General features: G+C 41.2%; 1 protein-coding gene across 1 annotated transcript; it reads left to right on the forward strand.

The window, feature by feature from the left end:
* The first annotated feature begins 900 nt into the window (after window positions 1-900).
* On the forward strand, window positions 901-13,305 carry ankrd33bb (ankyrin repeat domain 33Bb). Its single transcript, XM_053884240.1, has 5 exons — window positions 901-1,621; window positions 5,064-5,193; window positions 9,693-9,833; window positions 9,899-10,062; window positions 12,485-13,305. The coding sequence occupies exons 1-5, from the start codon at window positions 1,169-1,171 to the stop codon at window positions 13,142-13,144; spliced, it is 1,548 nt and encodes a 515-aa protein (XP_053740215.1). The 5' UTR covers window positions 901-1,168; the 3' UTR covers window positions 13,145-13,305.
* Window positions 13,306-13,781: the final 476 nt, after the last annotated feature.

Here is a 13,781-nt window from a genome sequence, read left to right on the forward strand (position 1 = left end):
TCAGCCACAGCAAGCGTTTATTGGTGCAACTAGTTTACCAGAGTGAAAATAGAGGGGAATGTTCCAGGACGCATGGATGGAGAATCCCAAAAGTCCATGTCGTCTTTGGGAGATTCTATTGTTTTATTGTTGTGGCTGACAGGCCTTGATGTGAACTGAGTGACAAGCTACTTAATGGGTTGACTGGAGGTCAGTGAGACGCCGCCGCCGCAGCCAAGTTGGTCATTGGAACTTAACCTGTTGAGGGAGGGCGTGTCCTGTAATCCAGTTAAAATTCTGTGAAAATATCAGTAGCTCAATTGAAATTCATCAACTTGATTCACAGAACATGGCACAATAATCATATTGTCATTGTCATATTGTGAAGCTCAACATGCTATTCTCCCAAAAAGTTTTAAAAATTAGACTTTTTTATCCAAACGCAGCCGCTTGAAAGACTGCAGAATGATTCATCAAAATGAAGCATGAGATGAGCATCTGTAAATGCTCCAAGTTTGACCTTGTCGTTGGTATTAAAAAAATAATTCATGATTCAGTTCCTGTTCATGGATGTAAACTGCATCTGCTTGAAATATAATCATCTTCTTGAGGTCATTTTCTGTTGGTGATGAGAGTGTAAATAGATAAAGGCTAATGAATGAGCTCCCAAGACTGTCTTCTGAATGTGGTCCCCATCTAGTGTGAGGTCTGATGTGGGCAGCTAGCAAACAACTCTTCTGCAGGTCAACAAAACATTGCTTATTTGGATAATCTAGTGCTCATTGTCCTGGGAGCATGTGGCTGCTAATGGAAGCAGAGCGAGTCTCAACTAAAGGGATTATCCCCAGGCAGCTTTCATCCCCACCACTGACCATCACAGGAGGAAGTCTAGTTCCTCCACGAAACGGTGGATTAGCTAGTGCACGCTGTTGGCGTGCGACCAAGAAGACAAGGCCCTCCTTTAGCTTCTCATGGGTCAGTGCGCTGTTGCGATCACTCAAGTCAGAACCTGAATGACTTGATGGAGTCGACATTTCTGTAAACGATAATGACCTCTGCTGACCCTTCCGTTTTAGGAGTGCCGACAACTTCCAGGAACGATACACCATCCGGCGACAGGTAGGATGAGACGCTGCCGCTGGGTCATCCAAAAGGACTTCATGTAAGTTAAAGGGTCAGGGGGGATTAAATGGTGGTGATCACTGAGGAACAACTTGACAATGCAAAACCACTAGCAAATGGAGTTATCACACGAATGCAAGAGGACGAAAAAGAGTTGTGCAGCGGTGAAGAGAAGCCAGAGATCACCGGGCTAGAGGAGGGCGACGGCGAGTCAGACGGCGAGTCCCAATACAGCAGGAATTACTGGGAAGATGAGGACGACGTCTACCAGGAATTTGAGGAGCTGGACTTCGAGTCACTGCCGGATCGCTCGGACGAGAGGAGCATCGCCTCGGATGACTCCTTCTACCCGCTGGACAATGCCGTCAGGACTCATATGTTTCGCACGCCCAGCCCGGAGGTCCCGGAGCCCATCTCCTTCTTCAAAGCGTGCTGCAACAACAACGCCATCATCGTCAAGATCATGATCCGACAAGGTGTGACGGAGGAGGAAGTGATGGAAACCGACAGGAACAGAAGAGTAAGCTGATTTCAAAGGCGTTCATCCGTCTGCAGTGCATCGACATACACTAATATCATAGCACTGTGACTCGTGCCAAGTTAAAAGGATACTTTCCTGATGCTTTTCCTCCCCGGTGGAGTACTGTAGTTTAGCCATTTATCCGAAAACATTTTGAAGTTAGGCCCCGCCCACTGGTCGGGGTCATGCATCAGTCAGGAGTCACTAGCTCAGTAGGCTAGGTAGAGCTATGTAACACAGTTTACCACCCACAGATCCACCTATTTTGTCAAAACATTCTAGTCAAATGTCTCAACTATCCAGAACCAATTGTACAAGATGGTTTCTTTTTCTTCTTTTGGATTTTTCCCTCTGACACACTTTGCACACCAAGATTCAGTGGTGTTCAAGTCTTTTCTGGTCTGCAGTTCAAATGCATCGAAGGGAATGCTATAAACTAGTGCTGCATTGGTTTAGCATCTACACACAGTGCTGAAGGTGTAATTTCACTCTGGTAACCCAGTTGAACTGCTGCTCTGCAATGACTCAATTTTGAAAATGATGCTGTTTTGACTAGACCTCTGTGAACTTACCTGTAACGTTTACAATAGTAATTGAATCAAACACTTCTTAGAAATGAATGACTGAATTGATAAATTTGGTTTGGCTATACACAAGAGTCAAGGCAAATTGAAGGTCGAAATGAAATTGAAATTGAATTGAAATATTTTTCTCAATGTTCAGAACATTTTTTTGCCACTCTGTTGACAAATGTGTTGATCGGAAATATTTTCCAGAGAAACACTCCAAACCGTGGGTTTGTTTACAAACTGGCCACCGTACTCAAAAAGGGCAACTTCAGTGCGACGACAAAAACCTCGTCCCGGTTTCACTCGATCAGATATATAGATCACTAAAGCATTCAATGCTGCTTAAACAATGTTTCCAGATCTCTGTCCTCATTCGTCCTCACTTCAGTGACAGCAGCTCATGTTGACCCAGCGACAGAAAGAATTTTGTTTTTTGTGGACCTATTTCAAAGACTCCTCGATTCCTCGACTCCTCGGCGTAGATGACTCTTCACACATGGAAAGGCATAATAGGGCTCCTTTAAAATGTGCAGGAATTTCCTTACCACAACTAATATTTTCATATTATTCATATATTTACATTTTCAGAATAATTGAATGGCAATGATCAAAATGACTATGCATTCCATGTTGAGGCTAAGTACCACTGAGCATGGTAACAACAAATATCTTCTGCTTTCATATCCATGTTATAAACAGGAAGTGTGGCACCTATATGATGATAACCAAATAAACCTGGTCACATATTTACTAGCAAAACAAATAGTGCATGAGGGGCACTTGTCATGTTGTTATCTTTACAATAGTCTAGTTTTCACTTTATTCTTTTTGACTACAGCTTTAGTTTGCTTTCGACTGACCAGGCAATTCAATAGATTTGCAGAATCAGCATTTGAATTGAATTGTCTCCTACCTCAGGGAGTTGAACTGAAATTACATGAAGTGGAATGTCCTTGACTATAATATTAAAAACACAAACATTAAAATCAAACACAGATTCCTGCAATTTTGAGACAAAGCATTCTGAAAGTTGAATGTAAGCATGAGTCAGATGTAGTCGTCTTACAAGTCTTTTTCTAACTCTTTGTATTGACTTTGATAAGTGAAGCAGATAGAAAACAAGAAGTGTTGCACACATATTACACAGACATATCCTCCCAGTGCTTAGTGTCTCTCTGTTTTCATTCTCAGATCATGTGTCAATTTCCTTATGACTGATTTTTTACACGTTCAACATATGCATGTGTCTTATTTCTAACTGCATGGCTGAGATGAAGGTGTCATGGAACTGACTAGGCGAGGACCCAAGTGCAGGAGCAAGAGTTCATCCAAGGGCTTATTCCAGATCACAATGAAGAAAAGGAGCGCCACAAAAGGAGGGCGATATAAGCAACTCAGTCCAACTCAAATCCAATAATCCAAGCGCTTCACTTGGAAGGAAGATAACTGACTTGACTTGAATCGACACGACAATTGAAGTGACACAGACTTCTGAGCAAGATGATACACACAGACAATGAACACAGATGCAGAGGGGCAGATAAGGGGAACAAAGCAAGACACCAAGTGTACAAAACCACACCAAAATAAAACAGGAAGTGGACGAGAACAAGGCAACAGAAGGTACCAATTAAGAACTAAAACCTGCCAAAGGATAGCAACATTTAACATAACCAACAACGTGCAGCATGGGCCCCTCAGCACCTTGTAGCCTAGAATCTCCTCCTTCAATCACCTTTTTCTACCAGGATTCTGTCCTTCTGCAGGAGCAAGTGTATCTTTGCTGCCTGGTCCAGATGAAGAGCCACTTACCCACCCACAGCTCCATTTACTCCATTTCTTGCTCCCGTTTTTTTCCTTTACATTCAGTGTCTTAGTTGCCTTTTGTATTGAAGATTTTATCAAGTTTGCAGACACTTTTTGAAGGAGCAAGCAGAGCAAACCTCTTGTTGCCACCTTCATTTCCACGTGTGAGGTGTAAATATTTACAATGAACCTTGCAAGTCTTTTACATTTTCAAAGGTAAAATGTCCCTGCCACTACTTAGCTATCATTTTTGTTTGTATCTCTATTTTTGTGAGGACCTCTCATTGCCATAAAAAAAACACATGGCTAACCTTACCCAGGGCTCTGAACCAAACTGAAGCCCAGTTATAATAAGCTTATTATGAAGTTTTTAAAGGTCCCAGCAATGAGGTATTTTTCGAAGCAATGGTCTACTGAAGAAGAGTCAGACCAATCACACACACACACACACACACACACACACGCACACACACACACACGCACACACACACACACACGCACACATGCGCGCACATTAATGAGATTGTGGAGGTTTGTGTTGGCAAGGATGTGGCAAAGCTTGTCAGCCTCAAATGGGGCAGTGTTTGAGTATAAGTCAAATATAACCCCTCTTTCTCTTTTCTTCAGACAGAGAGACATTCACTCTACATATTTCACAACCCACACTACTGTTCTCATCTGTGCTTGGAAGGGGTTTGGAGTTTTGGAGATGACCTGGAGTCTTTTTCCAAACAGTCTGAGGAAGCCTCTGGACCAAACTCACGGTCACCTGCTGGAGAGCAGTTGGTAATTCTTGCGGTGGCAGATGGTTGTGTGATACAGTGGAATCAGAGTTGAGAAGCAGCTTGGCACTTGGGCTCACTAAGACACTGACCTCAGCACCGACCACGACTAACATAGAGGATCAGGGTGGAGTTTGGCATTTGACTTCATTTTAAAAACATGAAAAATATTCTCAGCGTATGAAGTAAAAAAAGATGTTGCTATGTGTGAAGTTCACTTCATATTCTCATCTCATCCTGGGATCAAAATCAGAAAGGTGACATCGAACTGTTTTTGCTTTCCAGTCAGGTTTGATAGTGGCCTGTTACCATGGGTACGTGGACGTCGTCATTGCGCTCGCTCAGTGTCCACATCTGGATGTGAACTGGCAGGACAATGAGGGGAACACAGCTCTGATCACGGCAGCACAAGCAGGTACGCTCTCTGTTTTAAGTCTCGTTGCCTCATGGACTTGAAAGCTGGGTGCAATATTAATATATTTTTAGTCTAAAATCACTTTTATCCAATAGTTACAACACTGATGCTCTATTAATTTCAATGAATTTCTTTGATACTTCCTCAGGTTATTTCTAAAGAAATAAATGGATTCAAATATTACAGAAAATCATGAGGGGAAATAAAAAAAAGACTAATAAAAATGTTTTACGTAGTATCATTAATATTGTCCAAATAAATCAATAGAGAAAAGCAAAACATTCTCAAGCTTTTGCTAGTCATTTCTTTGTGAACCTTTGTCTCATGTCATTGCTCAACTGAAGTAATACTTTGTCTTGCAAAAACAAAACTACTAAGATTTTTGGAATGCTAAAAGTGTCAGAATTTGGTAATAAATACGGGAAAATAATATAAAAACTTGTGAATGGTAATAAATATAGTAGTATATTGGTTTATTTTTGGCAGTTTTTTGGAGTTACGGCACTATAGTCTGCTTTCCATGAGATTCACCACTTTCCCAAGCTGGGATCGACCCTCTAGTGTCCGACTTACGTCCAGAGTGAATCACGTAATGTATGTACGTCTGTTTGAATACAATAATTTAAAGCACCAGTGGGCTTAGAGTGCAGTGAGTTAACAAGCAGAAAGATTCCTTGTCAAGTTTGGGTGAAAAAGAAAACAAAAATCTAAACAGACCAGGACGGAACACAGCCATCTACTGAGCGCTGAAAATGAGGACACGCTTTCATGGAGCCTCATCACCCATCCTTGTGCAACGGGTATTTGGGCAGCTTGGGACGGCTCTGTTGGATGAGCTACTTCTAGCTTGAATCATCCAACCTTCCTATTCTGATGTTGGTCAAACACCACTACAGAGTGCTACTGTCGTCATTCAAATCTGCTCCGGTCCTCTTAGAGCCCTTTTGGAGCCAAGCCAACATCACAGTTGTGACGGTGGCTCCCCGGCTTTTCCACTTACGCCATATCTACTCACACACCAGTGAGTCACCGTATCCATCGCCAGGACACGTGATGTCATGCGACAAAGTTTGTGCAGTAAAACAATGGGGTTCTTCTGTACATAGTTTTACATTAACAAATGCAAGCAGTTTGTGTGTGTGCCTAAAACAGAACCGACGGAGCAGAAGAACGGAAATTGGCAACACAAACAGGAGTTAACACTCTCTCAGACAGAGTTGTGCAGAGGCCTCTCTAGAAAATCCAGAAATCCAGGCAGTCTGCCACATGAGCCTGGGACCAGGTGGCACAAGTCGCTGCCATGTTGATGATAAAGCTGTGCGTCATCCAGTGATGTGCAGTCAGGGGAAGCAGGTGAGGCAGTGCCTCACCTGTCAATCTTGGAAAGAAAAAATGTTAATTGAAAATATAAATCAAATGGTTATAGTTATCCACTGATTTCCGCTATGAATGCTATTTATATTTTTTTTAATTACACCAGTTTTAGGTTTTTATTCAAAAGGCTGAATTTTCACATGTACTGTTCAAATACTGAGAAGAGAAGCGCGGTGAGGCAGCCACCTAACTAACCGTGCAGGTATGCAGTGAGAACGTATTGCTGTGTCTCTGTATGTGGCTATTAAAACGTTCAAACACTTTTGCTATTGTATACCTGATGATATCATGATTTTTTGGATCAACAACTGTATGTGTGTCACTAGTTTCTTGCGCTGAGCGATCATAAAACGGCCATGAAAAGCCACAAAGTGAGGCACGCAGTTCTCCTGCCTCATGGTACTTGTGATCCCAGGGATTCTTCTTGCGACAACAGAAACAGTGACAACAAACGACAGTCTTGTTTGATCCACGCTGCTCTCACAACACACAGAAGAAGAAAGGGAAGTGTGGAGCCAAAATACAAGCATCACAAGCATGAAAATAAAACAAGATTGGCAATTTGGTGAAGGCTTCATGGCTCTGTACTAGAGATGGTCGATGAGGTATCATGAAACAGTATTGCAGGGCTGATGAAACAGTTTCCTCTTGGTTCAGCCACAATGTGGGTTTTCATTGAATTGGTTGTTTGGGTCCAAACATTTTACAGCAGACAGTGCCATCTGGTGGCCTCTGAAAATGAACACACTGTATCATGAAACAATCTTCTGATCGCTACTCTGTACACCACGTGGGTGACTCAGTTTTCAAACAAAGTGAAAACACTGAAGAAGGCAGAAAGGAGGACAGCTGTGACAAGTGAGAATACACAGCAAAAATTAAAAAAAAATCTGACATGATGTAACCATAGTATCAAAAGTTTTTTTTCTTCTCCATGAAGACTGTTGAACTGTAGCAGTCGAAATGTTTCAGCTGGTGAGTCACTGACCTTCTGCCCCGAGCCAACACTTAAGCGTCTAAATTTAGCAACACTGACACAAGTTAAGCCACTAACTAGCATCTTAACTGAGCGCTAAACTCACAGGTTGAGCTCTGTGAGAAAATGAGACATTGACCAGCAAGTGGAGATATTATTACAACTAGACAATGCTACTGTAACATACAGTATATTGACAATCACCAGTGCTGTTTTTTACAAATCAAAGGTCAGTTCGTTTTCACAGGCAAACTTTCCGCTGAATGTATTGTCAGACCTTGTTTGAGAATAAAAAAAACTGAAGATTTATTATCATGGTAAGTGATTTCTCAGTGATGTGACCATGTGGGTTTCATTGCAACGCAATTCATGGAGCTCTGCTATATACAGTACATGCTGTATATTGTTGGCTTTCAGACGAGTAGAAACAGTCCTCCAAATCATCTTTACCTCTCATCATCACCACTATGAATAAATGACATATTGTTTAGAAGCTGCAACAACTGAAATCTATTGATGAAGGTCATATTTTCTTCTTTACCCTCATCAGACTACAGAACAACGTGGTGCATGAATTATGCAACCATCAAAATGATCATCTGATTCTTGCTTTAAAATTGTAATACTTGCTACTATTACATATAAGTTGAAATGCTAAAAAGCCTCTAGCCAGGACGTGTGGAGGTTGGTGATACGCTGTTGACCACAAGGTTCTTGACTGTGTATTTTTAGATGTACTTCATTCTTGATTCATTCTTCAATATCAGTTTCATCTGATCCGATGCATCAGCCCACATATGTGCGACATGCCTTGATGGCTTTTTGATTTTACAACAGTGCATCCACCTAGTGTTTTTGATTTGTTTAAGTTTCATCGATGAATGAAACAATAAATCAGACAAACAAATACACGCAGGGCCTGGGGAGGAATCTGGAAACACATGACACGCGAATTGGAATTCAAGCTTGAGATAACTGGGAGAACACAAAACGCACTCTGAATTAAACTCACGACAAAGAGCTCGGTGGTGGAGAAACACACACAAGGAAATAAGTACGTCTGAGAGAAAATGAAAAGTGAGACTGGAAAACTGCTCACACGCGGCCAGAATAGTGAAGGGTAGAAACAGAAGAGGAGCGAGGAAGGACAAGGAACTTATGCAGAGGCTGAATAGGGATTCAAGCGCGCAGAGAAATTGAGAAAGGTCAGGGAATCAACCAGAGCTTGGAAGTCCTGAGACAGTTTACCGGAATGGAGCGAGAAACAACCATCTGGCAACAGGAGCTGCCGTTGATGGGTTCATATTCTTGGGAGGCTAAATCACAAATGAACACAAGGTGCGTTGTCTGTGAAACTGGAGAGAAGGAGGGAACGGGAAAACAAGAACAACCAAGGGTAACAAAATAAAATCACAAGACAATTCACGGAGGAAAACAACAATGAACGGACAAAGTGCGGACACAACAATTTCAACATTTCTACCATCTTGCACTTTTATTATGCCGTTAAAAGCATAAATGTTTCAATAAAGCCAACGCAGCTGTGAACAACTTCAGTGGTGTGGTGTTTCTAGGCGCCATAAATTATGTGTCAAACCCTAACCCTAACCTGAGTCGAGTCATCTGTAATCTAAAGACAAGCCAACTGTGGTCCATTGCTAATTTTATTGAAACCAGAGCAGGCCATAGTGAGGGCCCTATACCTGTATTCATGAGTCCCTTATGAGGTCAGAGCAAACCTACAAATGAAATTGATAAAATAAAATAATAATAAAATATTGCTTTTATATCTTATATTTAGAATGTGTTAGCAGGATATTCACCACTTAAAAATGCCGTCCAATATTTATAGTCTATAGTGACCATCTTGATGAAATGTAAATACAATGAAACAATGTATGCTCAAATGACCATTTGTATATAATGGCACTGTTAGACTCATTTCCCTTGTTTTGTAGCATTAAAGTAACAAGATTAAGGGGAAATTATGTCGCTTCTGTGCTTCTGTCTTATTTGTTTGACAACAGTCGCAGTGGAAATTGTGCCAAAAGATGTCACAGGAGGTGAAACATCTCGTCCTCACGTGTGACAAATATTTCACGCAAACTTGTGATGGGCAGACACAGACTGTGTTTTATGTCTGTTGCAGGACATGTTACTATCTCCAACTACCTCCTGAACTACTATCCAGGACTGGACATCGAGCGGAGGAACTGTCATGGCTTCACGGCGCTGATGAAGGCAGCCATGCAGGGCCGAGCTGACTGTGTCCGATCTCTCATGCTGGCTGGTAAGCCTCACCTCCACCTTCAGAAGAAGAGAACATCCCGTTCAATCTTTCATGTCTGTCCCCAGGAGGTGACATCCAGGCGAAGGACTGTGGTCGCAGACTGACCCCCAGGGAGTGGGCTCTCTTCACAGGTCGCTACGAAACCGCAAAACTGATGCTTCGACTCATGTCCAACCCATGTGCAGAGCAATTCTGTGACTCCTTCCTGCTGGAATGGCCGCCATTGGAGGTGAACATGCCTGACGCTTTCACTATTTTTATGTAGCTCTTCAGATATGGTATATAATTGCATGCATGCAGCAGCCAATTTAAGAAAATGTGTTTTAAAAAAGGATTTTACAGAATGCTCTGCCTGTCTTAGCTGCCGCTCCTTATCTCCTCAGTGCTCCAAAGTCAAGGTGCCCTAATGGAAAAGCTTAATCCCCTTTGATTTGACTTTAGAACAACAGGGAAGCAACAATCTAAGACTGTGAGCTGGCTCACAAATCTAAGTTGGGCCAGACCTACATGAGACATTACAGTCAAGCATGACATTCGCTATACTGATAAATCACTATTTAAAGTCCTTTAGAACCACTCTACACCATCATGGGGTTCCCCAGTCTTATTCAAATTTTTACAAATAGCGAAAATAAATATGAATGCAAACGCTAGAAATGAGAAAGGAGGAGGATTATCTGCGTATTGATGAAAAGGAATGAATTTTTGCGATAAGTGATGACATCATGGCCCCGACTGCCATGGCTGTCTCCCCGAAAGTCACCACTTAACAGCAGTACTGGCGCATTACAAATAAATGTATATTTGGCAACAATTGTTCAGGTTATTGCCAATATGAGCACAAGATCTTCTGCTGTCATTATCACCAGCGAATATTGTCCAGACAGATGTGCTTCCGACATGTGAGCAGCAGACACTCCTCACAGTAGGCACTCACAAACACAAGTTTTACATTTGTATTATTTCTTAACATGATTCAAAGAAGTTTCCGAACCTCTCCCAATCCCCTGTGCTCCATGACGCACGATCCACACGCCCACCCACAACACTATATAGAAGTAATACTCTTCCCACGATTTGCACTCCCCGTGCGTGATGTGTGAAGCACGAGCCACACTCACCCACCCCTGGAACTTTACAAGGGAAAATGTTCTTTTAGTCCATTGAAGGGCCTTAAGGCTTTGTTGTCAGTATAGGATGCAAAAGTCCAACATCAATATACAGTTACATCCCAAAAAATTAGAATATCATGAAAAAGTTATAGTTTATATTTATATAGTTAATATTTTTTGACACTCATTTCAGAATGTGAAACCCATATATTATATAGATTCATTCCACACAGAGTGAAACATTTGAAACATTTATTCCTTGGCTTATTGATAATGAAAATGCATGTCTCAGAAATAAAATATCATTTTTTTTCCCTATTAATCTTATGTAATATTCAACTTTTCTGAGACACCGTATTTTGGGTTTATGAGCCACAATCATAACTATTTCAAGAAATAAATGTTTGATATGTTTCACTCAAATAAAAAAATACTGAACTTTTTCATGATATTCAATTTTTTAGATGCTCCTGTATTAAGCCCTGGAGGTTCCTAAAACATCTCACATTTTATCTTTATGTTAGTTGGACAACCATCTCAGCATTTCAGAATGTGAAACCCATATATTATATAGATCCATTACACACAGAGTGAAACATTTGAAACATTTATTCCTTGAAATTTTGATAATTGTGGCTTACTGATAATGAAAATGCAGTGTCTCAGAAATAAAATATCCTTTTTCCCCCTATTGATCTTATGTAATATTCAACTTTTCTAAGACACTGTATTTTTTATGTTTATGAGCCACAATCATAACTATTTCAAGAAATAAATGCTTGACATGTTTCACTCCATGTGCAATAAATCTATATAAAATATGGATTTCACATTCTGAAATGAGTAACAAAAAATATTGAACGTTTTCATGATATTCTATTTTTTTTTTGACCACTGGTCAGTGGTCCATCTGAACCCCATAGAGAATCTGTGGGGTTTTGTCAAGGGGAAGATGAGAGACACCAGACCCAACAATGCAGATGACCTGAAGGCTGCGATCATGCTACCATTGCACTCGAACAGTGCCACACACTGATGGTAATTGATGCAAAAGGAGGTCCAACCAAGTATTGAGTACATGGAAATGAACATACTTTTCAGAAGCCTGACATTTCTCTTTAAAATATCCTTTTTTTCATTGATCTTATGTAAAATTTCTGAGACACTGTATTTTAGGTTTTCATTGTCTATGAGCCACAATCATAACTATTTCAAGAAATAAATGTTTGACATGTTTCACTCCATGTGCAATGAATCTATATAAAATATGGGTTTCACATTCTGAAATGAGTAACAAAAAATATTGAACTTTTTCATGATATTCTATTTTTTGTACCAGCATTAAGCCCTGGATGTTCCCAAAACATCTCACATTTTTATGTTATGTTAGATGGACAACCATCTCAGCATCACATACTGAAACAACCACCGCACATTGCAATGAAAGCACTGAAGTATGATCATCGCTTGAGGAGCACAAACAGCAGCTGAAAGAACGTATAACATCCTGATTTACTTTTGTTGATCTTATCGTTACAGACTCTGGTGGCTCAGGCTCAAGAACCAAAGTCCTGTTGGCGGCGCCTCTTCAACCTTCTGTCATGCTGCCCATACAGGTTCTACATCAACAACAAGGTGAACCCCGTGGAAGAGGGCGTCCTCGATCACGTGGTCAAGATCACCTCTGGTCTCCGAAGTCCCTTCATTGCCACTGCCTGTCGAACCGTGTGCCCAGGTAGCCCGCCCTCTGTGGGAAAGCGACGCCATGCTGTGCAGGAGATTTTGAGAAGGCAACGATTGGCTGAACTGAAGCGCCTTGGCCCGGAACGACTGAACAATTACAAAAGATTGTTCCAAAACTCTCGGGTTCTGCTCATCCCGAAGGCCAAGGACCGTAGGGCGAGCTTGCAGCCACAGCTGCTGACTGAGATGGCAGCAGTGTCCTCGGTGGTGATGAGGCGAGCAAGTCTGCTGCCTCTGAGCATGCTCAGGAGGAGCAGCGTGCGGCCCAACATTGTGGTGCCAAAGGTCAGACTCTGCAAAGCTCCTTCACCTACTTTCATCCCGGAGAAACTGAAACAGAGCAAGAACTACAACCAGCTCCAAATCCCAAACTGGGATTTCAAAATGAAAAAAATAGAGAGGAGGAAGGAGGAAGAAGAGCGACAGAGACTGCTGCCCCTCATGAGAAGAAGGTGATGCTGTTGCTTCATGAAACTTTCCAAGTTCCAGTTCATGCATTTTTATCTGCTTAGAGTGGTTATGATCTCAAGAATACCAGAGGACAAAGTGCAAAGGACTGGTAACGTTCACTGTCGATTCCTGGAGGCTTAATGTCATTCTGAAAATAAAGGCTTGTCATGTCTACTAAAAATATTGTCGAGCTCTTCATAGTGCTTGTCTTTCGTCACTTGTATACATTTAGCTGCCAACAAGAGTGGGCTAAAATATCATCACATTTTATCAACAACAAGTGTCTGTACAGCGCAACCAAGTCATTGCTGTATGTAAAACAGTTCGAAAAACAAACATTTTAGGCCAATATTGATGCAAAGAATGAGCGTAACAATTAACAGTAATAAGCAGAAAACTCATGTATCCAACAGCAACAACACTCTTGCAAAAGATGGCTTTCAATATACATGGGGTTTACTACACTAACACTACTATAGCAGTGAGAATATTATTGTTTGATTTCTTCAACAAAGTATTGTTTTATTTTATGTTTTTAGACAAGAAGACATGTTACAATTGCAATCACAATGTCAGACCACAGTAAAATACAAAAAAGTATACATAACATACGGAAACAGAAAAGAGATGTTAAAAGAGAAGT

The sequence above is a fragment of the Synchiropus splendidus genome, chromosome 13 (assembly GCF_027744825.2).
Source record: "Synchiropus splendidus isolate RoL2022-P1 chromosome 13, RoL_Sspl_1.0, whole genome shotgun sequence".
Taxonomy (NCBI): domain Eukaryota; kingdom Metazoa; phylum Chordata; class Actinopteri; order Syngnathiformes; family Callionymidae; genus Synchiropus; species Synchiropus splendidus.

Excerpts from the sequence above, each read along its gene's own strand:
- ankrd33bb (XM_053884240.1), top strand. The coding sequence starts at position 1,169 with ATGGTGGTGATCACTGAGGAACAACTTGACAATGCAAAACCACTAGCA. Across the intron at positions 1,622-5,063 it reads AAACCGACAGGAACAGAAGA|TCAGGTTTGATAGTGGCCTG; the intron begins GTAAGCTGATTT and ends TTTGCTTTCCAG. Across the intron at positions 10,063-12,484 it reads TGGAATGGCCGCCATTGGAG|ACTCTGGTGGCTCAGGCTCA; the intron begins GTGAACATGCCT and ends TTATCGTTACAG.